This window comes from Nerophis ophidion, linkage group LG19 (assembly GCF_033978795.1).
Source record: "Nerophis ophidion isolate RoL-2023_Sa linkage group LG19, RoL_Noph_v1.0, whole genome shotgun sequence".
Classification (NCBI taxonomy): domain Eukaryota; kingdom Metazoa; phylum Chordata; class Actinopteri; order Syngnathiformes; family Syngnathidae; genus Nerophis; species Nerophis ophidion.
The window spans coordinates 13705874-13732948 of NC_084629.1; the positions used below are offsets into that span (position 1 = coordinate 13705874).

Below are 27075 nucleotides of genomic sequence, written 5' to 3' on the forward strand. Positions count from 1 at the left end.
TTCTCGAGCGTCGGCAGTGCTTTAATGAAAATACTCACTTTCGAATATTACAAACATAAACAATCGCTTTAACAACACAAATTAAGACCCACGTCTGCGTCGGTTATTTACAACAACAAAAAGAAAATAGCCCGGCCTTTGAAGAGACCAGTAATGACTATTTTTGTAAGGCAAATGAAGGACACTTTAGGCTCCATGGTAGAGCAGCATGGTGCTGAGGAAGGTGTGGTCGTAGAACTGCTGAGCGTTCACACACTTCTGGTGCTCCACTTGGCTCGTCTCAGGTGACTCCCTGTGGTAGGAGGGTGGGTCACGTTGCTTTTCTTCCTCGCACCCAAACGCAAGCTGGGGCGGACACTGACCGACTGAAGGAAAGCCCACTGGTAGGGGAGGGGGACAGAAAGAGTCATGAGCGTGCAAAATTATTTGGGGCACTGATTCCGTAGGTGGGAATAACATAAAAAATAGTCAAGTCTTTAGTAAAAAGATTTCAACACTTCTCACAAGTTGGATCATTAAATTGTCCCTGCGAGTGTTCACCCCCAGGAACTCCTTGTAAATAGGTCATGTCCTCCCGGTTGGAGCGCTGCATAACACGGTGAACTACCTTCTTCTCACGGTTCAAAGTTTTGAAAAGGATCTTTTAGAACGCCGTAAGCCGGAAAGACCCAGGCGCAGGTTGAAACAACGGTGTTCGGACACAATTAAAATGGGGGAAAGCAAGAGGAAAAACTCAGTACCATGTACAAAATGGATCAAAGTTTAATGATTTTTACATCATTAATCTGCTCATCACTCCAACAATGGCACACAGGTAAAAACAAACACCCGTACAAACAAAACGATCCGTTTACTCATAACGGCAGTGCCATGTTCAACTAAGTAATAAGGCAAATGTAGAAACACATGACAACTTTACAGAAAACAGTTCCTAAATGATAACATTTCTATGTAACATATGTGAGCACACAGAGTCCAAATGAACACAGACATAAAACAAAACCAAAAAAACAAAAGCCTCTTACACAATTAGGGACTCATTTTTCAGAAGTGGCACTGAATTATTCAAACCTCATGCGCCGCGTTTATGTTGGGATTTGCTTTGGCATTATACCACGGTTAATTATTTAACTGTACCAACAAAAGAGTGCGCTCTAATGTCTTCTTAAAAGGGAGAACAAAACCTAAATCAGGGGGACGTGGGTCCGGTGTGGCTTGCAAATGCCTTTGATCAAGTATGACGTAACATTACAAAAGCAAAACACCATACAAGGCCAAATATACAATAATATTTGTAGAAAACCCCCCCGTCATTTTATAGTTGGAGGTGGTGTTAATAGATGTGTACGTGTAAGCCTCTCCCCAAACGAGTCAGAGCATTTCTTCCAGGTGACTTGGGGAGATGCCGGTGTGAGAGGCTGAAAAATGTCTCAAAGAGGGGTCATGATGCTTTTTTTGCAATAACTCTGATAAACCTTTATTATGTGTCGTCGTTCTGTCACTGACCCAAAAAAATGTGATTAAGATTTTTTTTTTGACTTGTCCAAAAACAGGTCTTGGGGGAAAAAAATGTCTGGTGGTATATTTGGATCAATACGGTAAAACCTCAGAGCAACTGTATATCAAAAGTGTGGACCTGGGAAGACTTTATAAAAAAGTTCCCTGATAAAAAAGACAGGTATCAGGACCCTGATCTAAATGAATACCTGAGGAATATTATATTTATTACATGGGGTACAATCCTAAAGAAATACTTTTTTTTTAGAACTATTGTACATTATATGGATATTAACTATGCTGTCAAATGTTTCCCAACACGTTTAGCCATCAGCACAAACAGAAGCTGGTAAAATGCATCAATAAGAACAACATTGCCACGAAAAGCAAAACACGTCTACGCTGGAATACCCAATACACTTTTCTTTAAAGACAGTTTGCAACATTCAACCCACTCGACAGGGACATACATGTAATTAAATCTGTAGATGAAAATCTCCTATAAAATTGTGCAAATAAGTATTTTTTACAAAGAAGCTGAGAAAATTACCAGTATAATTAGATAAATGTCTTAAGTACAATTGAACATATTCATTTAACTATATGATTGGAATAATTGGAAATGTAGATAAACTTACACACACAACCGCTGCTGCACTCTGCCTTTATGCATACAATAAACAGCTTGACATTAGCAAAGTATATACAAGACAAATAGTAATATTATTAGTGTGCGACAGCACACACAGACACCCAGTCTACAAATAAGCGTAAGAGTTGGTGCAGCGACATGGTGTCTGCATGGATGCCACAGTGAAGACCTCCAGCTCTTTAGTAGCGAGTCTCGACCTGTCCTCACACTGATCCATGGGCCCTGACCCGTGCTCTGCTGGTTCCACCCCATTCAACCCTAACGCAAAGGGTCGTGTCCCACCTGAGGTTACAGTAGATGCCAACTCTATGGACATGCCCTCCATCTGGGTGCCTCCGGCACCACACAGTGGCGCGTTTCCGTTCTGCATCTCAAGCGGCATGCCCAGACCTTAAGGAAATTAGAGATTCATCTCAAAATGATGCAGATCCACAAGCACAATAATTAACATACGGTACTCATAAAAATAATATATGTGTAACTTATAAGGCCAAAAAACAAATCTGGCATTGTGGGGATTTGTTATTTTTTTCTTCTTTGATTTATGAAAGGTATTTAAATGATTTAAGACAGCAGAAAATAGCTGGAGTAATAGTGTAACTAAGTTGTACTCCATCCATGTTTTAAAGAAAGAAAAATAAATAAACCACATACTGTACATTACATGATACAATCCAAACACTTAGTGCCATACAAAGGGGAAAAAACAAAAAAGCTAGACAGAACGGACTGACAGGGCTCCGAGTTTAACTCAATAATAATAATAATAATGAAAAAATATATATATTTATATATATATATATATATACACACACACACACACATCCACTCAACTAGAACTTGCTAATTTTTGCCAAGAAATATGACATGTCAAAGTGGCCTACATAATTGTGTTCTTTAGATTTTTTAGACTGTACAGATTTGTGTGGCTGCAACATACTTTACACAACTGCACATTTGCTTGTGGCTGTCAAATATTGAAGTATTTGTGTTTATATCACAACTCATTTTTAAAAGCTATCGATTATATTGTAATCAAGTAATCTATCAATTAATTTGTTTGATGAATCAAGTAACTGAATAAAACACTTTCTAGCCTCAATGCGACTTTTAGGGGAACTTATAAATGCACATAACACTGTCACTATGTATTATTTTTTTTATATTCAAAAAGAAAAAAAAAACTTACCAAATGAACATGAACCATGTAATAGATAATACATAATAGACCAAACTAAACAAAAATACTGATACAATATGACACATGGAGTGACAATGTAGTCAACAATTTATCATATACACATTTGTATAAGGTATTCATTGGAAGAGTGGTGTACAAACAACTCGTTAACACTGTAGTTGCTAACATATCCTCACATACATTTGAATATAACATTTGTTATGCAAGTCCGACATATAATAAGATAACAGTTGTTGCCAGAATGACGTTTGCCTTGTTTCTGCTGAATTGCTGCTCTTAAGTATGCATATTTAAAAATGTCAGCTGTTTTACAGCGCAAGCATTTCACCACGATGTCTGTTTTCTCACTTTTACATAGTTGCAAAAACTCATCTTCTCTCAGCTCATTCCACTTAGTTTTTTGTCTGAGCAATCTCTCTATTCACACTCCACTAGGTTGATTGGCAACACTATATAGGCCCTAGTGTGTGAATGTGAGTGTGAATGTTGTCTGCCTATCTGTGTTGGCCCTGCGATGAGGTTGCGACTTGTCCTTGGTGTACCCCGCCTTCCGCCCGAATGTAGCGGAGACAGGCTCCAGCACCCCCCGCTATCCCCAAAAAAGGGACAAACGGTAGAAAAAAAATAGATGGATAGTCCTGCCCCCTGAAAGGCATTGTAAGCGTTTTTTATGGGTGCAGTTATTATTCATTATTGTGATTTAGGTAGAATTGATTTATCAACATGGGGTGCTTTAAAAAAAAAAAAAAAAAAAAAAAAAAAATCACATCTGGATTGCAATTTATATTCTGATTTTTAATCGATTCATTTAATTTTCTAAAAATATATTATTTTTTTTTACAAAATACACTTCAAGAATCAATCTTGAATTGAATGATCACCCAAAATATTATCTGGGTACATATATTTGGCAGATATCCGATTTGCATTCATATTCAAGCTGTTTCTAATCTGAGTATATAGAGTAAAACACATGTCACTTATCCAGCCGAAACCACTCACCATTAGGCCTGGCCTTCTTCACCGGATTGACTTCCTGCTCATCAAATGACCGCTTTCTGTTGGGTATGCCGTTCGAGAAGCTGCGGCCCTGGATAGTGGGATGAACGTGGCCCCCATTCTGAGTGATGCCATTGAGAAAGGCACCGTTATGGAACTGAGACATGTTTTGTTGGAAGTTCTGGGCATTGGAGAGAAGCTCGGCGCACTCTCGAAATCCCTGTGCGTGGGCCAGGTCGGCAGCGGTCAGCCCACTGGCATTCCTCACACTGTGCCAATGGGAAAAGTTGAGTGTCAGCAGGGCTTACTGTACGTTTCCTTGTGAACAAATAAAAGAAAACAACAAGACACACACTCACACATACACACCTCACCAGGCAAACTCACAAACAAGACACGTACAACGATGAAAGTAATTGCCTTTGTCATCAGCATGACAGATGATGACGGATCCCTTTTGGATTGTTCGCATCATCTTTTCAAATAAATAAATAATTCTTAATATTAAAGAGTCTGCTGGTTGAGAGACGGGATTAAAACAAAAATCTATGCATATTTTTCTTGTCTGCCTGACAGGATCTGTCATGAGAAAGCAGACAATGTCATAAGAAGAATAATTTATATTGAATAAGATCGCTAAATGTCAGCCAATGTGACACAGATGAGATGGAGCATGAAAAGGATATCTCCAAGTCCAAATGCAAGCGACAGAGATCTGGAGTATTTGAATTGTTTCAAGTCAGTCAGGCAAAAGGTCACAATGGACGAAAGAAGACACCTATGCTATTAATAAAGTCGCTCCAAGAATGCCATGTGGCCAAAGCAGGATTTGAGAATTTCTTCAAGTGAAGTCCAAAAAGAGAGTCCATCTTCTGGGCAAAGCCAAGAATGAACAAAAGAGGATGATATGGCTGGACGATGTTCAAGTATCTTCAACAAATCTTGACCTGGAAGACTGGTATTTCAAGATGAATTCTTCATCTTGTTTGAAGATGAAAGGGAATAAACAAGTGTGCCTTTGTGCATTGTTGTGTTAATCACGCCTCTCTGTAGCAGACTTTCTGTGTGCAATAATGAGCGAGCAAACAACTCTGGGAGACTGGATCAGCCTCTTTTGTGGAATCGATGTCACTTGGCAGTAAAACCCATCATTATAATCATTATTATGAACTTAACTTAAAAACTATAGTCTACTATTTTGTTGTAGCAGGTAATACTTTCTCCCTTAAAACATAAAATATTTTAACTGTGAGGTAAGCAGATTAATGAGCAGTATTCTCTCCATTTTCGAAACAATACTGCTTTTGTTTCATGTGGAGCTCTGTGTGTTCTCCATGCAACAGCAAAATCTTTGTCAACTAAATGGAAGCGCTGGAAAACAGCCAGAATGCTGCTCGTGATACATACAAAATAGACAAAAACGCTACCAAGCACGCTACTGCAATGTATGAGTTATATAATTGATTGAATGACATGCAAAAATATGTTTGGGTCAGGAGGATTGTTGTTTCACTGTGACCAAGTGGCATCGACTTCCACAATATGCGATGACTTCCAGCACAATAAAAATGGTTGCTCTTTTTTTCTTCTTCTCTATAAAGACCTTTAGGTAACTAATACTTAAAACATGTTAAAGAAACAAATATAAATCAATTACAATCACACAATAACTTGTTGTACATCACCCGCCCCCCTTTCAAATTAACGCTTCCAACAAATTGGTCAAATTAAATTATTTGCATTTTATAGCGTTTTTTTTTTTCCTGGTAAGGTAGATGTACTTGTCTCACTCTCAAGGAATACAGCTTTTTTTGTAAAATATTTATCTATGTCGTGCTTGTGAGCAAACCATATTGGCCTGCCTGTAGTAACACTTTAGAATTAAAATTACCATTTTGGCATCTGCCACTAATATTGTGTACTATTGTCCTATGACGTGTGATATGACGTCATATCATTCCACCGCTCATTCCCAAGGCCGTCTTCTGAGTTCCAGCATTAAATTCCAGCAGCACACCGCTCCCTATAAGGAATACAGCACTTCTGTTTATTTATAAGTGGGCATGCCCTCAATCAGATTCATACTTTCAGTGTAAGGAAAAACAGTGTTTCTGCTGGACAGGTTGAGGTAAAACAACAATGATCTGTGTGTGCAAGTTTCTCACTAAGTTAGAGTGACATTAATCAAATGGTACTAGATTTGAATTTAAAGTAAAAAATAAGTGCTTGAAGTTATTCAACTAATGATAAAGAGTGGCATCAATTAAATAGTCCCGGATATGAATATTAAGTAAAATAAGTGCTTGCATTCACAACATTTATAAAAATGATGTAAAAACATGAAAAAGTATTCCTTTGGTGTGATGTGACATCTCCAATTTTCAATTAATTCGTTTGATTTGATTATTAAAAAAAGGAAGCGTTAATTCTTTTTAAATGCCTGGTATGCTTTGCTTTTCAGTCATAGGCACATAAATCTGCTCTAACTAAATGGTCTAACCTCCCAGAGGCAGCCTATTGTCATGCTACTGCTTTGACATGGGACTCACGTGATTAAACCTGTCCATATAAAGGGCTCCTATGGTTAGTTGACAAAATAACATTTAACAAAAACATAAATCTCAAGCTAAATAATTAAAAAAATAGATACATGGATAATAAGCAAAGCATGCAGGTCTAAAAAGTTCAAGTTCAAGTGATTCATTGACAAAAAAACCTAGCATTAAAACCAATCACCGCAAGAAATACCTCAACAGTTTGCCAGTGTGTAGATAGGAAGCGATAGTGAGAACACTCAAAGCCACAACAGTGCGGCTATCCCAGGGAACGGGGCAGACTCAGCAGTGTCTATGCTCCCCCTTTTCTAGGATTACTTGAAAAAACCAAGTCATTTCCATCTCAATGGCTGCAAAACAATTAAGACGTTCGGTTCTGTTTCAGCAGGTGAGCAAACTTTTCTTTTTTTTCCTTATGGTAACTTATTGTCACTTTCATGAAGGAAAAGGTGACAAAGATTAGAGGTCAATAAACAAAGACTAGGAAATTGTATCAGGTTAATATACTGTGACAGAACAATATTAAAAGACATTTCTTGGCATGAAATTAAAAAATATTTGGCACAGAGACATGACAGTGTATAAAGAACCATTGCAACAGGATGATAGTTACCATTACATACAGTTAACAGGTCAGTAAATAATGCTAAGCTCAACAGTTTCTTATATTTGTGTCTGCACTCAGCCCTAACTGCAACCTCCCAACAATGTTCTGCCTCCTGATAGCTAGCTTATAGGACGTGTTTACCCATCCCAAGGCTCATGACAAATCAAACTAACAGAAAATCATATCAATTATTAGTCTAATTAGGTTAATATTACATATGAATATGTTTAGACATTATTGAAGTGTTATCATTTATTATAAGTGTTTGAAATCTTTTAAACTTTTTAAAAAAGACATATTTTGAATACCTAATCAAATTGATTTCTAATAAATTAGTAGATGACAAATGTACATAGTAAATATGTACTTTTAAATAATAATGTAGGGACAAGCCCATATTTTTAAGATTAGGGATATACTTGATTGAATTGTTTTTTAAAGCAGCTTTCTCACTTAATGGTCACCACTTACTAGCTTGCAGATGATCTGAGTAAAATGGGTTCAGCTAAAACTGAGTGTAATCGAGGCTTGGGCACATAATTGATACATTAACACAAACACGTTGAGGTGTAGTGTAATCCACTATATTGCAATAGCTAGTCCAAATTACATTTACAGTAACACAAAGCAATAAGAATAGTTTAAATTAATCTACAATTAAAATAAATAAATAAAATAAATATTTGAGACTTCATTTAATAATGCAAACAACTGAGTAAAAATTGTATAAACGCTTTCTTGTAGAGACTGAAATAACATTTGAATATGTAAAAACTAAGCTTTTCAGTTTGTTTAAAAAAAGCACAATTTTGATGGTATCCTCATAATACCTGTTACAATCTGGTGCTATACAGATTTTTCTTTTTGCACCTTCATAAAGGAGACGCACCACCCCTAAATATGATGGTCGAGAAAACACTGAAAGGACAGCTGAGTCTTGCTGTCCAAAATCAAGGAACGCATCTGACGATGTCAGTGTGACTGTAAAAGTTGAAGGGAAAGAAAGAAAGGACATTTTATTGCGGTTGTCCAGAACCACATGAAAAGTATTTGAATCATTGATCGAAAGAAGATAAATGTTGTACAAAAGTTCTGTTAGGGGAAAATTTTCCACCTTAAAGCAGAGTAGAATCCATAAGTAGCGTAGAATGCATAGGGAGTTTCATTTTCTTTTCACTTTGTTCTGTTAAAGGACAAAAATACAATGAGTACACTTTGTGCGTTTATCTTTGCAAATACACACACAGTATCTTATTTGGCTTGGATGGTGAGAAGAGGTGCCAGGAACAAGACGAAGAAAAAGCGAGCAGGAGTTCAGGAGATTGATGCAGTATTGACGGTCCAGAGATGAGTTTCTTTTCTTCTTGGCACATAATGACAGTCAGTTGCAAGTGGAGAGATAAGGTGCATTCAAGAATAAGTTATGAAGATTAAGTGATGTAGACGTGCTGAATTATTGGGACAATCGACAGGTGAATAATGAATGAAAGCACAATTTTAACCTAAAATTTTGTGTATTGAGATAACGTATTTTGTCGAGCAATGTGCTTATTGACTAATGCATGTATCCAATGTTACAGTTTGCAATGGCATTTAATGTAAAAACTAGGCCAAAACCATTCATTCGATTGAATTTTTGAGGCAAAAATATTTTAAGTTATGTAGCTGCGTTTGTGAATATTTAAGAAATGTTTCCATATATGTCAAATAACTGTTATAGTACTTGCCTCATAAACTAACAGTATTGACAGAAAGGGTGACAATTAATATGAAATTTAAATTTATTTATTAATATTTCTAATATTGGATATTGGATTGTCATGAGCCTCATTCCCAGCTAACTTGCATGCCTTAGATTGTGCCCAACTAAATGATCCCTTAAAAATAACTTCATAATAATAACAGTGACTAAAGACAAAATCTGTAATCTACAGGGAGGGGAAAAAAACATCATTTAATCACTTATACTTTACTCATCAGTTCATAACCAAATGTACATTGCAAAAAAATTGGAGCATTAAGGAAATTAATTTAGACTAAGCAGCTTGAGGTAGCCAAAACAACCAGGGGTTTCATGGACAATTAAAAGTAGTATTTAAAACAAAGTAATAATGCAAAAAAAAAGACTTAATTTCAATGAAATATTTTCTCCTACAGAAACATTGAATAAAATTTGACACGTCACTTGATGTTATAAAATAAATGATTGATTTTGAACTTATAACAGTTTCAAATTCAGATATGTGTGTGCGTATATAAATGTGTATATATATACATACACATATATATGTGTGTGTGTACTGTATGTATGTATATATATATGTGTGTGTACTGTATGTATGTATGTGTATATATATATATATATATATATATATATATATATATATATATATATATATATATATATATATATATATATATATGTGTGTGTGTATGTATATGTATATATAACAAATTACACAAAATAAAGCTCATCAACAGAAATGTTGGTTTGTCGAGTCTAAATATTTTTTACTCAGGCGTGTCATTTAATGCAACAAATAAAAAAATTAAAAAGTTAACAATCAGAACGTTGGAACACACCCTGGTTGATTTGGGTTTACGGATGTACAATGTCAGAAAAACAACTCATTGCACAGCAGGTTACAGAGGTATGAAACTGCATGTCAGATATTCTAAAGAAATTAACTGAGGAATTAATGTAATTTCGGGGATAGAGTGCCATGAAAAGACCATCCTGAAAAACTATAATTACATATACAGCTGTAGACTGTATTTTTCTTAAAGTTATTTCAAAATAACAAGCAACAAAAAATTTATTGATGTGTGATTTTATCCATTACTGCTTAAGATGAAGGTGCTTTGTGTGTCTGATTTTAGTGACATTGCTGTTTAACATGACTACAAGACTGAAAACGGAAAGTTTTATTTTGTTATAAGCTTTGAATAAAGAATGTAATATTTAAAAAAATAAGGTCAGCATTATATTTTTCACATTCAATGAAATAAAAATACTTTTAACTAGTAATTTAGTTTAAATGAAAATTGCTATTATCCATCCATCCATTTTCTACCTCTTATTCCCTTTGGGGTCGCGGGAGGCGCTGGTGCCTATCAGCTACAATTGGGCGGTAGGCAGTGTACACCCTGGACAAGTCGCCACCTCATCGCAGGGCAGACACAGATAAATGAACAAATTAAATAGGCAAACAATAGTAGAGTTAAAACCTATTTATATCCTGCGGGTGCCAGGAAAATGGTAGGTGGTGATAGTTCATGTTATAGTTGATCATTCTTATGCTTATATGACAACGCCTTCCTTAAAAATCATTTAAATTGCTATAACAGTCACAGACAATGACCTAGTTAAAAAGGGGTCAGCAACTTCAGCTCTGGCCCTTGTTGTGACTCCCTCAGTCTTTTTTTAACCCCGAAGTGACAAAAGGTAGCATTAAAAAAAAAAAAAAAAGAGTTCTATAATTTCCGACTGAGGCTGTGAAATTTGTGAATGCACACCAGCGGAGTTCTGAGGTGCAAGGAAGGCAATTAAAACAGACTAGAAGCCTATGTGTTCAGTTCAGCTTCTCAAATGTGCAACCCCTTGGGTAAGCTAACCATAAATATTTGCCGAAAAAGAAAGTTTAATTTCACATGGACATATTGTTTTTTCTTGTAAAACAAAAAAGACGACCACTCTTAAAAGTTCACAAGCTGCGGTGCGTTTTGTGGCTTGATACTTTTTTTGTTTAGTGAAAGAGGCGGCAAAATGTCTCGATAGTAAAAGTTTCAGACTCCTGATGTAATATTTAAGCATTCTAGCCATCAATCCATTTTCTACCACTTGTCCTTCTTTGCGTCGCGTGGAGAGCTGGAGCCTATTCCAGCTGCACTCGGGCGGAAGGCAGGGTACACCCTAGTCAAGTCTTGTATTCTAGCTATTATATTGTGTTTATTTATGCAGTTTCATACGATGCAACATAGCTATGGCAGTTCATTAACTTTCTAATGAAGTGCAATGTGCATTTGGTTATCCAGTCAAAACTGCATGTAAGACATTAACCAAAACAAACGTTAAATAAACAAACACTCTAGAGTTACCAGAGATCATGCAACATGGCTTACTGAGTTAACAACAGCTTATCAACATTTTCATCAAGTCGTCCTTGTGTTTGGTTGTTATGGTTGAGCTAAGGGCTCAAAAAGCCTCCTAAAATTAGTTAATTATCAACTTTTATTTATAGTTAGCACTCTCTTAGATCAAATTGGGTCAACTGCCTACCAAATGCAAACAAAGTATTTTGTTTATAAAATATTTTGGTGTTGTTATTCACACAAAAGGCAACTTGATGAGAATTATTTAAATGATAAACATTAAAAAAAAAGAAAAAGAAGAAACACCTTTTCAAAGGCACACCACCAAATGAAATACTTCTCAGTTAAACCGCAATAACACGCAAGTGTTGAGCAACTGAATTATCCAACAATTGTACGATTTGGAAGCCGACCACAAATTTGGGGAAAATGCCTCTAAAGTTGCATAAAAACGGAACAGTCACTCAGCGCTTGAGCCAATCTTTCCTTACGTCAGGGTTGAGTCAAGTCCAGACAGTTGAGTTCACTGCTATTATTAGCTGCTAGTGCAAACCACAAGCTTCCGACTGGCTAAAAGCGCTGTCACTTATCAAAAACATAGCTTTGTTTCGTCGATTCATGCTCACACATGCTTGTTTTTGGAGCGTATTATTGTTTAAATATTACTGTGGTGAGCTTCTTTTTATTCTAGTTATCCAAAGCTTTATGCAGGTCAAGTAAGACTTAAGAGTCTTGTACTGTTCCGATATGAATAGCACTGTTACCCATACATTTATTGATTGAATAAGATTTGGACCGCCACAAATAGATTTGACGTTGCCAGTTCAGAATGGAAACTATTTTTTCGAAACGTTTTAAAAGTACCACATCTGCTTCCTGTCTTGTGTTGCGATCGTTAACTTCATCTCTTGGTCGCCAAAGTAATTGCAGATGTTAAGAAACCCTGCACGAGACGATTTAATTACAGGTTAATTGACACTACTAGTATGCCAGTGTATTTGCTGACATTGTTTATATTAATATGCAGTTTGCATGCATATAAGATGCAGACATTGCGTTAAATGTATTAAATGTCAGAAAACCAACACAATCTTGCACTTCAGTTTTTAGAAACTGTGATGTATCAGGTTGTACTGTATGCATGGCATGCATGTTTTAAATAAACTCAAACTCAAAGTAATGCATTGTGTGTAGTGTACACTTCAAAGTCCACATTTACAGTAATTCCCTTAGTTTTATTTAATTTACTTTTTGCCAAATGAAAAGTTGGCAGGTGTGGCCAGTGTCCATAAAAATACACGACTGTGGGTCTTGGCCACATATGCAAATTAGACGGACAGACCTGTAGAAAACAGCACATACAACCCCAAATAACTCCAGAGTGACTCAGTGTTTAACCAGCAGAGGTGATTCATTTCGTCCTAGATCATTTTTCATTAGGTAATATATCTGCTATCAAAATGTTCGGATCTTCACTGTCTCTATCGAAACGTCTTCGCTGCACTGATTTTTGGTGGCGAGCCCTTGTAAAAGGCATTGTACGTACATAGAAGGGAGAGAGAAGACAGGGAAAGAGATAATGAGCTGACACAACATCGACCACAGGACTTACTCAGCTTTTGCTCCCTGTACCAAGAGAGCGTTGATGCACTCCAGACTGCCTGCACGTGCAGCCTTATGGATGGGCGTCTCGCCCACATAGTCCTGAGAGATAAACAGGCCAGCGCGGGTTAAACATAGAAACACATGTCTGCGCTGGATAGAGCAAGAGTGCAAACCCAGACAGTTGCCCTTTCATATGATAAACAACCTCACTAATTTCACTTCAAACATGAACCTACTTTACAGACCTAAACCTCAACACAAACTCATCAGATGTAGCACAAGAAACGTAAACACATCAGTTGAGACTTGACAGGCATCACGGTATGCTTATTTTGTTTAAATGTTTAAATGCACTTGTGTAGAATCATCAGGTAAGACCGTATTGAGCCACATGTACAAACCCCGTTTCCATTTGAGTTGGGAAATTGTGTTAGATGTAAATATAAACGGAATACAATGATTTGCAAATCATTTTCAACCCATATTCAGTTGAATATGCTACAAAGACAATACATTTGATGTTTAAACTAATAAACATTTTTTTTTGCAAATAATCATTAACTTTAGAATTTGATGCCAGCAACACGTGACAAAGAAGTTGGGAAAGGTGGCAATATATACTGATAAAGTTGAGGGATGCTCATCAAACACTTATTTGGAACATCCCACAGGTGTGCAAGCTAATTGGGAACAGGCGGGTGCCATGATTGGGTATAAAAGCAGCTTCCGTGAAATGCTAAGTAATTCACAAACAAGGATGGAGCGGGGGTCACCACTTAGTAAGCAAATTGTCGAACAGTTTTAGAACAACCCTTCTCAATGAACTATTGCAAGGAATTTAGAGATTTTACCATCCACGGTCCGTAAAATCCTCAAACGGCTCAGAGAATCTGGAGAAATCACTACACGTAAGCGATGATACTACGGAACTTTGGTCCCTCAGGCGGTACTGCATCAAAAACCGTCATCAGTGTGTAAAGGATATCACCACATGGGCTCAGGAACACTTCATAAAACCAATGTCAGTAACTACAGTTGGTCGCTACATCTGTAAGTGCAAGTTAAAACTCTACTATGCAAAGCAAAACTCATTTATCAACAATACCCAGAAACACCAACGGCTTCGCTGGGCCCAAGATCATCTATAATGGACTGATGCAAAGTGGAAAAGTGTTCTGTGGTCTGACGAGTCCACATTTCAAATTATATTTGTAAACTGTGTACGTGGTGTCCTCCGGAACAAAGAGGAAAATAACCATCCGGATTGTTACAGGCGCAAAGTTCAAAAGCCAGCATCTGTGATGGGATGGGGGTATATTAGTGCCCAAGGCATTGGTAACTTACACATTTGTGAAGGCACCATTAATGCTGAATGGTCCATACAGGTTTTGGAGCAACATATGTTGTCACCCAAACAACGTTTCAGAAAGACAATGCTAAGCCACGTGTTACAACAGCGTGGCTTCTTGAAAAAAGAGTGCGTGTACTTTCCTGGCCCGCCTGCAGTCCAGACCTGTCTCCCATCGAAAATGTTTGGCACATTATGAAGCGTAAAATACAACAGCGGAGACCCCGGACTGTTGAACGACTGAAGCTCTACATAAAACAAGAATGGGAAAGAATTCCACCTTCAAAGCTTCAACAATTAGTTTCCTTAATTCCCCAACCGTTAATTGAGTGTTGTTAAAAGAAAAGGTGATTCAACACAATGGTTTGATTGATTGATTGATTGATACTTTTATTAGTACATTGCACAGTTCAGTACATATTCTGTACAATTGACCACTAAATGGTAACACCCAAATAAGTTTTTCAACTTGTTTAAGTCGGGGTCCACGTTAATCAATTCATGGTGAACATGCCCTTTCCCAACTACTTTGGCACGTGTTGCAGCCATGAAATTCTAAGCTAATTATTATTTGCAAAAAAAATTAAGTTTATAAGTTTGAACATCAAATATCTTGTCTTAGTAGTGCATTCAATTGAATATGGGTTGAAAAGGATTTGCAAATCATTGTATTCCGTTTATATTTACATCTAACACAATTTCCCAACTCATATGGAAACGGGGTTTGTAAGACAGCACATTTTACAATGAGAAAAAAGTCTGGAAAGAAGGGCAGGTCATTTTTTATTTCAGGGTCAGCAGGTTTATACATGCAAACTAACAGTTGGTACCAAAAGACTTATGTCCAAATGAGTCTGAGCTTTTCTTACTGCCACTTACACACACCAGTAAGAGTTGCAGCCGATGGAAGAAAAGTGTCTCAAAAGATTGAACATTTGGGTTTTGTTCAGGCAATGTCGTCTTATTTTCAAGTCAATATGGAGTGTTTAGTATGCTTTAAAGAATAGTCAGCATTAAACTGAAATGTTTACACAAAAGTCCTGAAAACATAATTCCTAGTTTTAGAGCAAATACACTTGTCTTATTTTGACTTTAATAGTGTCAACGTAATAAAAATACAATGTTCATTTTCAAGGATTGTCACGCATCGGAACAGCAAAATCAATGTCTGTTGTTGGGACATAGTGGCACAAAATAAATACTGGGTTGGCGAGGACTGCACTATTAATCGAACCAACATTTAGGTTTTAATTAGTGCAATAACCAAACCGTAAGAGGCAGAGGGTTTTTTTGTCCTCCGGTCACCGGCATTTGAGTGACAGACATGTCCGCCAATCAGAATTGTTGAGCCTTGCGTCCTTTGCCTTCTGACCAATTAAAAATCTTTAAGGAAACAGAATGTTTGTGTGCTGTGCAGTGGAGGCAGTGAGTACGCTAATAACACCACTTGCACCTTATAAAATGTTTTGCTGGTGACTACGCCTGAGCAAATAGTAAATAAGTCAACGATGAGTTGAACTAGTTTGCTGGCATCGACAAATTGCTGTCTGTTGCTATGAGAAAGAGGTATCACACAGTGCATCACTCTCAGCCCCTGAGCGAGTTTATAACTGAACGCAGTAAGCCCTGTTTACATTCATTCACAATCTTTGTCTCTGTGAGCGAAGAGCAGGACAGCAAGCTTACACATGCAGGATTCGCCTCCCTAAACAACTCGCTAGTGAGAAGTTCCTCAAAGTAACAAAAATTAAAAGGAAACAATATGATTACAAAGCCAAATCTCCTGTTGTAAGAATATTTCAGCTTCAATTAGGATGGGCAATATGAGCCCACCAGCACGGAAGAACGAGCAAGAATGCAATGATGGCAACTAGAAAACAACCTGACCTTGTTTTTCCAACTTGGGAAAAAATGCACTTTAAGATCTTCATTATTTATTCAAGTTAATTGTGTACAGAGATGAGAGTCCATTTTATTTCTGTTATTTAAGATAACCAAAAGGTATTTACTTGACAAAATATCCTTCTATACATCCATCCATCAATCCTTTTTCTATCGCTTATTCCCTTCTGGGTCGCGGGGGGCGCTGGATCCCATCTCAGCTACAATCGGGCGAAGGCGGTGTACACCTTGGACAAGTCGCCACCTCATCACAGGGCCATATAGTTACTTTAACTAATATCATATGTTATGATTACATTATGTTACTATCAATGTATAGTTTTTTTTCGATAATTTATTTCGTTTAAAATCAAGATGTAGACAAAAGCCCTGAGTCTGTAAAGCCAAACATTTTTTAAAGCAGATTCTTGCATATTGTTCTAAAGCCTGGCACCTTCAGACAAAGAATATGTTGATTGACCACCTAAAAGAAACATGTCTTCCTTCACTCAGCATTTTCACAGTTTTATGCATTTATATGTATAAAATATAAAAATTACGAATCGAATCGCAATTAGAGAGAGAAAAATCGCAATTAGGTTGTTCCCCAAAATTGTGCAGTTCCAGTGTTGGCAGTGGGGCTGCACAATAAATTGAAATCGAATCGACATCGAAATTCTAATTAGTGCGGTTAATAACTGCAAGAGGCTGAGATTGAGTTTTTTTGTCCGCTGCTGACCGGCATTTGAGTGACAGACACGTTGGCCAGTCAGAACTGTTTAGCCTTACGTTTGTTCGTTCCTCGCATGAAACAGGAAGACAGACGTCTTATTTTGTGCATTGCTCTCAGCACCTGAGCGCGTTTATTGGACAGTGAAGAGTGACCCCTCTTTTCAGTCACTAACAATCTTTGTCTCGGCGGAGACAAAAGTGGGGGGCATGCGCTCACACACACACACACACACACACACACACACACACACACACACACACACACACACACACACACACACACACACACACACACACACACACACACACACACACACACACACACACACACACACACACACACACACAAAATCTCGCAAGTTGCCAGTGAGATGTGCTGTTAACTAACACAAAGTAAGAGGAAAAAGATTATAACCCTAAATGTGTCGCTGAGAGAATATTTCAGATTCAAATCGGACGGGCGATATGAGCCCATCTACATGGACAAATGAGCAAATATGCCGTCGCAATCACATGATAGGAAACAAAAAGGCAACGTCCAACCTCATTTTTCCATCTGGGAAACAAAATGCACTTAAAGATGTTCAATATCTGTTTAGGTAAAATTTTTGCGCAGAGAAATGAGTCAATTTTTTGTTTATTCATTTAGGATAAAGATTGTACAATGATAAACAATTCTACAGTAATGATAAATACATGTTTATATCATTTCAAAATGGTTACTTGCATTATTACATTACATTATAATCACTGTATAATAATCACTGTATTGTTTATTCATTTAGGATAAAGACTGTACAATGATAAACAATTCTACAGTAAGGATAAATACATGTTTATATCATTTCAAAATGGTTACTTGCATTATTATATTATAATCACGGTATAATAATCACTGTATAATTACATTACATTATAATCACTGTATAATTTAAATTGAGTATATATTCAGCTAAAAAGCATGATGTTGACAAAAGCTCTGAGTCTGTCTGCATAAAGCCAAATATTTTTGAAGTTATTGCATATTGTTCTGTGTGGCACACTGAGACAATAATATGTTGATTCACAGTCTAAAAGAAACATATATTCCTTCACTCATTATTTTTTCAATTTTAGTGTATAAAATATAAAATCACAAATCGAGTCGCAATAGCAATTTTTGAGAAAACAAAATGACAATTACTTTTTTTCTCAAAATCGTGCAGCCCTTGTTGGCAGTGAAAACATAAGATTTCCGTTGCCTAAAACCTTGTTTTTGGTTGTGTTTATTATGCAATACTTTGTCTTGCGCCTGACAAGAACATTGCAATCCATCCATCCATCCATTCATTTACTACCGCTTTTTGCCTTTTGGGGTCAGGGGGGTGCTGGAGCCTATCTCAGCTGCATTTGGGCGGAAGGTGGCGTATACCCTTGACAAATCGCCACCTCATCACAGGGCCAACACAGATAGACAACATTCACACTCACATTCACACACTAGGGCCAATTTAGTGTTGCCCATCAACCTATCCCCAGGTGCATGTTTTTAGAGGTGGGAGGAAGCCGTAGGGAACTCACTCAGTCACGGGGAGGACATGCAAACTCCACACAGAAAGATCCCGAGCCCGGGATTGAACCCAGCACTACTCAGGACCTCCATATTGTGAGGCACATGCACTAACCCGTGTCCACCGTGCTGCCAAAAACATTGCAATATGACAGAAATAATAACAACCTCTCTGCATTATATATTTTTTTTACATTTCTAGCATGGTGAGAGTCATGTAGTAATAATGCAAAGAGGGTGAAAGTCTGCAGGCAATGTGTTGAACTTTTCACCCAGACTTCAGCGCCACCCACACATACACACAGTTGTACATTATTATAAAAAACGCAACAGAGTGCAGAGGGGAAAAAACACACACACCCAGTATGACTCATGTTCAAATACCAGACAAGGCAGTCTGGTTCAACTGTTCAGCGGACAGGAAATGAAACAAATGTTCTTGTTTAAGATGGCTTATTTAGCATACATGTAGAGAAAGGCCAGTTATTAAAAAGAAAATGTCTGCACTCTGTGTTATTGAGTGTCATGGTGACGACAGCATGTTATGTCATTGTGACCTACTAATCTAATTTCTCTAAGTAGTGTAGCGGAGCATAAACTATAATCCTAGTGCCTGAGGATGTTCATATAAAATACTACAGGGCGGTAAGCACACAGTAGTGTGAGCACGACTCACTTTTCAGAGAAGTTTAAATAGAAATGCAACTATCAAGGGGCAATAATAGCCTGTGGGGGTTTATGGTCAGATGATCCCCCTTGATGGGATCAGTCTGAGCTTAAGCTGTCGCAACACTCTGCTCATTTCGCTCACGCTACTGTATGTTTGCTACAGAAATAATAGATACATACCAGAGTTTAAATGCCAGTTAACAAGTCAAGTCATTTTTATAAACATGCGTCACCTGCAATTACATCAGCTTGTAGATAGACTATTGTCCAATCACACATTAAAATGATGGTTGCTAACTAAAAACGCACGCATATAAAAAGATTTCGAAGATATATGAGAACGTTGAGTAGTGATGGGTATTGTTTAGAATTTGACCAATACTAGTACCAAATCAGTACTTAAAATAAGTTGCTGGTGCTTAAACAGGGACCGAAATGGTACTTTTAAGAAAAACATGCAATTTTTTATTTAAAAAAAAAAATAATTATTCATATCCATCTATCTGCTATACAGCTTATCCTCCATTGGGTTGTGGGTAAGCTGGAGCCTATCCTAGCAGACTTTGGGCGAGAACAATGTTTATTTTATTTTTATGAAATGTGACATTTAAGCTGAACAGACTTGTAATTTAAATACTTTAATTATAATACATTCCATGTTAACAAAGTACATAAAAAAATAAAATATGAAATCCATTACAAATTGTCATAATAACTGCAGCCAAACAGAACATTAAGTATTGTTTATGCTCATAAATCTGGGGGTTCGTGAATGCAACCTTGCACCATTGAATGCAATATTGTCATCGGTGCATTACAAGGAATTGCTATGTTGTTGTTGAGGCTACTAGCTAGCGCTGCTAGCGGTGTTAGAATAGACTAGAAAGCCTTTATTGTCATTATACACATAATTAGCACAAAATAGAGGACTTAAAAGGGCTGTTTACATGTTAAGGTCGGCAATAACAATTAAAAAGAGAATCAGACTGTGTGATACTGGCGAAACGCAACATTTTGTTACCTGCACATTATTGGCACCAAAATGAGGCATCGATAGCTTCTGTTTTCGGCCTGTTTATCCTTTATCATTTATCATCGGTTTACATTGGATGATGGATCCAACAGATGTGTTAAGCACTTTATACATTCTAATACAACAATTAGTTTGAACAATTAAAGGAATTTCCTTTGATAAATCCTTGTTCCTAACAAACACCTGGTCAAAAGGGTCAGTTGGTTGAAATAAGCCCATGTGTTATAACATTACCTTGGGTCATTCCCATTGATATATGAAACAATTTATATGATCGTGGTCACCCTCCACTCTCTGTGTGGTGACTTACCTGTCTATTAATGTCTGCACCAGCTTGAAGGAGCCATAACAAGCACTCGGGGTGGCCTCCAAATGCCGAAATGTGAGTGGGAGTCTGTGCAAACTTGGATGTCACCATGTTGACCCCGCAGCCCACCTGCACAAGGCGCATCACACACTCCAGCTAAAAAGACAAGGTTGATGTACAATATGATTAGTTCATTTAATTATTTACGAGCAGGTCAGTAAAAAAAGGTACTAGTTTTCATCCTAGGTTGTTTGCATTTGGTATGCACTTAATTACCTTATAAGGCAGCTTGCCCCTCCCAAACCTGCGGTTTATATTAACCCTTAAAAGATCCCAGGGAGATTTTGTGCCAGTCCAGTATTTTTTGGAAAGTTCAAACATTTGTTAAATAGGCGCAATTTTCCATAGGATATTCATTTTTAAAACATTTTGGAATTGTCCTGTCTGTTCCTGAATTTAGTCTAAAATGGCAAATGTACACCAACAAACCCAATGTTTGTTGCTTGCATCAACAAAAAGTCATATTCAGAACCATTAAAAAAAGCCACGATGGATTATAGAAAAATGTTAAACAAAAAACATTTTTACAGATTTTATACTGCTGGCTTTTAATGTTCTTTTTTTAAATTAGTCAACACATTTTCCTATTCAAAGCATGCAGCAAAATGTCCCACATTTTACTGATCACTGAAAGGGTATCTGGCAACTGAAGTAATAGGTGAACATCCTCATATATATATATATATATATATATTTATTTTTTTATTTTTTTATTGTCATCATATGCAGTTGTGTGTTTTTGTGCATTTCAACGTTGGGTTTAAACAAAAAAAATAGTATTTAATTATGTAAACACACTGGCCTTTACACAATTAAAATCACCCACCCATCCATCCATCCATTTTCTAACGCTTGACCATTTAAGTCAGTGGTTCTCAACCTTTTTTCAGTGATGGACCCCCCAGTGAACATTTTTTTTATTCAAGTACCCCCTAATCAGAACAAATCATTTTTGGTTGAAAAAAAGAGATAAAGAAGTAAAATACAGCACCATGTCATCAGTTTCTGATTTATTAAATTGTATAACAGTGCAAAATATTGCTCATTTGTAGTGGTCTTTCTTGAACTATTTGGAAAAAAAGATATAAAAATAACTAAAAACTTGTTGAAAAATAAACAAGTGATTCAATTATAAATAAAGATTTCTACACATAGAAGTAATCATCAACTTAAAGTGCCCTCTTTGGGGATTGTAATAGAGATCCATCTGGATTAATGAACTTAATTCTAAACATTTCTTCACAAAAAAAAAGAAATCTTTAACATTAATATCTATGGAACATGTCCACAAAAAAATCTAGCTGTCAACACTGAATATTGCATTGTTGCATTTCTTTTCACAGTTTATGAACTTACATTCATATTTTGTTGAAGTATTATTCAATAAATATATTTATAAAGGATTTTTGAATTGTTGCTATTTTTAGATTATTTTTTTTTTAAATCTCACATACCCCTTGGCATACCTTCAAGTACCCCCAAGGGTACGCGTACCCCCATTTGAGAACCACTGATCTAAGTTAGCACCTCATCGCAGGAGTACCTGGAGGGAACCTACGCAGTCACAGGGAGAACATGCAAACTCCACACAGAAAGACTGAGCCCGGGAATCAAACCATGGACCTTCTCCTTATGAATTGACTAACGTGGACCCTGACTTAAACAAGTTGAAAAACTTATTTGGGTGTTGCCATTTAGTGGTCAATTGTACGGAATATGTACTGTACTGTGCAATCTACAAATAAAAGTTTCAATTAATAAATCAATGAGCAGTAACCATTGCAGTACTGTGCTGCTGGATTAAAATCAACAACATTTGAATTGGCAGACTGACTTGTTTAGCTTTTTTTTAAAGTAGCAGCAGTATTTGTGAGTTTACTCTTACTATTGGAACTAAAATGACCATCTTTGCCTTTAAAGCAGGGATGTCAAATGATCAGGTCCACGAACAGGTTTTATCCGGCCCGAGGGACGAGTTTGCCAAGTATAAAAATGAGCCAAAATTTTGGAACCAAAGAAACTGCTGTTCCAAATGTGTCCGTTAGATGTATCTTTGTAGATAGGACTGGGCGATATATTGATAAATCGCGGGTTTGTCTCTGTGCGATATAGAAAACGACTATATCGTGATATTCGAGTATACGTTCTCACGCAGTTGCTTTTAGTTGCGGGCATTAGACTACAGGCTCTTCTCGCTCTTTCTTGTCTCTCCTTCCCGCAGACACCAAGCGCACCTTCTTACATACGTCACATATGTATACGCCCTCGCGGAGCAGAGAGGTAGCAGCATGGGTAACGTTAGCTGTGGTGCGAGTGGTAATACGAGAGAAAGAAGGTGCGAATCTGGTAATAAATGAAGGAAGAATTAATTCCCCAAAAAAACAGCAGGGTCCATCATCTGGCAGTGGTTTGGCTTCAAGTGGGAATATGTCGAACAGACAACCGTAATTTGTCAAGTGTGGTGCCAAAGCGTTGCTACAAAATGTAGCATTACTGCTAATATGTAGCATCATTTAAAAAGTCACCTGCTAGAGAATTAAGAGTGCTTACTCCGCATGTCAACATCTCCATTCGGTGCCACACCAACAAAATAATGCACAAAAATGCACTTTATTTGTTTTTAACTATTGTAGTGGCGTTCTGTACAAAAAGTGCACTATAATATAGTGTTGTTTTGATATGTCACATTAGTGACGTCATGCACAAAAGTGTACTCATAGCTTGTTTTAAAATGTCTCTGACAATCTTTGTATTTTGAAATGACATGAATGTTTGTATTTCTTAAACAGTTATTAAGCAGTGGCACAGTTTTGGTCAATTGACTTAGTTGTGATTTCCTTCTCTGCATGAAAGTTTAAAATGGGCATATATTAATGCAGTTTGAACAAGAATGTTTTAATGTAGACACATAGAATCATATATGTATCAAGTGTTCATTCAAGGCTAAGGTAAAATATCGAGATAAAGTATATATTGTGTATCGCGATATGGCCTAAAAATATTGAGATCTTAAACAAAGGCCATATCGTCCAGCCCTATTTGTAGATTATGCTAAATATATAAAGAAAAAAAAAGAAAAAAACACATGATATTAGTGCACCAGTTGAGGAAAATGAGCAAACTGTAATTTTATTTGGATATTGTTTTTTTTATCTTGATAGATTGAAAACTAACACTAATGAGTTGACTGATGAACATTATCAAAAAGGTATAAAAACCGACAAATCAAGATAGAACACTATTAACCGCAACATGTAAATGTAAAAAAACAACTACAACATTATCATTTGTACATTTTCAGAATGTGATTGTTCTATTTTTAAACAAAGAAAACAATCTTAAGTTGCCTTTATTTCTAAGTTATCGTGCTGTGATTTTACCAGTCCGGCCTACTTGGGAGTACATTTTTCTCCATGTGGCCCCCGATCTGCATTAAAGCATGACTAAAGTAGGCTTGGCAGATTTGGAAAAGGTTTTTCTTCATTTTTCTTAAGCTGCCGTGCCTCATCGGACATATACTGTTATCTTCTTTGCCATGCAGTGCAGTGCAATGTCACACTTAACACACGTTGTTGAATGTATATCAAGTTTATTCACATTGTGTACAAACCCCGTTTTCATATGAGTTGGGAAATTGTGTTAGATGTAAATATAAACGGAATATAATGATTTGCAAATCATTTTCAACCCATATTCAGTTGAATGTGCTACAAAGACAACATATTTGATGTTCAAACTGATAAACATTTTTTTGTGTGCAAATAATCATTACCTTTAGAATTTGATGCCAGCAACACGTGACAAAGAAGTTGGGAAATGTGGCAATAAATACTGATAAAGTTGAGAAATACTCATCAAACACTTATTTGGAACACCCCACAAGTGTGCAGGCTAATTTGGAACAGGTGGGTGCCATGATTGGGTATAAAAGCAGCTTACATGAAATGCTGAGTAATTCACAAACAAGGATGGGGTGAGGGTCACCAATTTTTAAGCAAATTGTCGAACAGTTTTAGAACAACATTTCTCAACGAACTATTGCAAGGAATTTAGCGATTTTACGATCTACGGTCCGTAAAATCATCAAAAGGTTCAGAGAATCTGGAGAAATCACTGCACGTAAGCGATGATATTACGGACTTTTGACCCCTCAGGTGGTACTGCATCAAAAACCGACATCAGTGTGTAAAGGATATCACCACATGGGCTCAGGAACAGTTCATAAAACCACTGTCAGTAACTACAGTTGGTTTCTAAATCTGTAAGTGCAAGTTAAAACTCTGCTATGCAAAGCAAGACCCATTTATCAACAACACCCAGGAACGCCGCTGGCTTTGCTGGGCCCGAGCTCATCTAAGATGTACTGATGCAAAGTGGAAAAGTGTTCTGTGGGCTGACGAGTCCACATTTCAAATTATGTTTGGAAACTGTGTATGTGGTGTCCTCTGGAACAAAGAGGAAAATAACCATCCGGATTGTTATAGGCGCAAAGTTCAAAAGAGAGCATCTGTGACGGTATGGGGGTGCATGGGTAACCTACACATCTGCGAAGGCACCATTAATGCTGAATGGTCCATACAGGTTTTGGAGCAACATATGTTGTCATCCAAGCAACATTATCATTGATTCCCCTGCTATTTTCAGCAAGACAATGCCAAGCCACGTGTTACAACAGCGTGGTTTCGTAGTAAGGCCCCCCTGCAGTCCAGACCTTTCTCCCATCGAAAATGTGTGGCGCATTATGAAGCGGAAAATATGACAGCGGAGATCCCGGACTGTTGAATGACTAAAGCTCTACATAAAACAAGAATGAGAAAGAATTCCACTTACAAAACTTCAACAATTAGTTTCCTCAGTTCCCAAAACGTCTATTGAGTGTTGTTAAAGGAAAAGGTGATTTAACACAATGGTGAACATGCCCTTTCCCAACTACTTTGGCACGTGTTGCAGCCAAGAAATTCTAATTATTATTTACAAAAAAAATAAAGTTTATGAGTTTGAACATCAAATATCTTATCTTTGTAGTGCATTCAATTGAATATGGATTGAAAATGATTTGCAAATCATTTTATTCCGATTTACTTCTAACACAATTTCCCAACTCATATGGAAACGGGGTTTGTATGTTCCAGCCGGCGTTGAAGCTCGCAGTCCATTGTCTGCGTACAGTTATGGCGGCTCATTAGCTAACAGTAAAGGAAGCGAACATCAGGAAATGGCCGAGACACGTCCAGAAAAAAATAATAATAATAACATCAATGAAAATGGGTCTTTATGGATTACACTACCTTTCCGAAATGCGCCGCCCAATGTATGGGCGTCCAGCCGTAGAAGGTGTCCTCCACGGTGAGGACAGCCGGATTGACGGTGCTTTGAAGCAGGGAGCACAAGGCGCCGACGTCTCCATCCCTGCACGCCCGGTGCAGAGGGAAGCGACTGTTCAGCACCTCCTCGCTGGAGAATCCAGACTCGCTCGACATAGTTGTGCGGGGAGAACCTTTTAAAACGCACAAACGAGGGGAATACAATGAAGTCTATGTACGAGGAGAGGACCCACGCCACCCCGGCTTGATAGTGTCTCGTTCTGCCCGACAACACAAAAAGCACACCACCGAAGTGAAACTTGAGGACCGCCGAGCGAGAGGCAAACCCTGGTATGGAGTCTTCCTCCAAGCCAGGAATGGCGCCAAATGAACCCGGAAGATATGGACTGGCTGACGCAAAATGCCCGGATTAAACTTTTTTTTTTCTTCTAGTTCAGTTTGATTTTTGATTGATTGATTGATTGAAACTTTTATTAGTAGATTGTTAGGCTGATCATATTCTGTAATTCCAAAAAGAGGACACATATATGCGTGCCAAAGCGGGCAGCACGCCAAGGCCAGGACTAGGCGAAAAATTGCCAATGATACTTGAACTTGCTTTATAAATAATATGTTTATTTAAATAAAGCATTTTTCTCCTCTGTTGACAGCAGTGTTGGAGCTAGGAATTTTCAAAATGGGGTCTGACAGTAAATTTTTGGGGTCCCACTTTTTTGTAAGCGTTTTGAAAAAAATATATAAACGTATGCATTATCAATCAATCAATGTTTATCTATATGGCCCTAAATCACTAGTGTCTCAAAGGGCTGCACAAACCACAACGACATCCTCGGTAGAGCCCACATAAGGGCAAGGAAAACTCACCCCAGTGGGACGTCTGTGACAGTGACAATGATGACTATGAGAAACCTTGGAGAGGACCATGTGGGCAGACCTGGGCAACCGAAGATATTATCGAAGATAA

At 37.3% G+C, this 27075-nt stretch overlaps 1 protein-coding gene across 1 annotated transcript; it reads right to left on the minus strand.

Annotated features, from left to right (window-relative positions):
- Positions 1-26443, minus strand: ankrd10b (ankyrin repeat domain 10b). The gene is made up of 6 exons (XM_061879208.1): positions 26076-26443; positions 20731-20883; positions 13216-13307; positions 4353-4618; positions 2432-2539; positions 1-380 (listed from the first exon to the last, which is right to left on the minus strand). The coding sequence occupies exons 1-6, from the start codon at positions 26265-26267 to the stop codon at positions 187-189; spliced, it is 1005 nt and encodes a 334-aa protein (XP_061735192.1). The 5' UTR covers positions 26268-26443; the 3' UTR covers positions 1-186.
- Between the last annotated feature and the right edge of the window lie 632 nt (positions 26444-27075).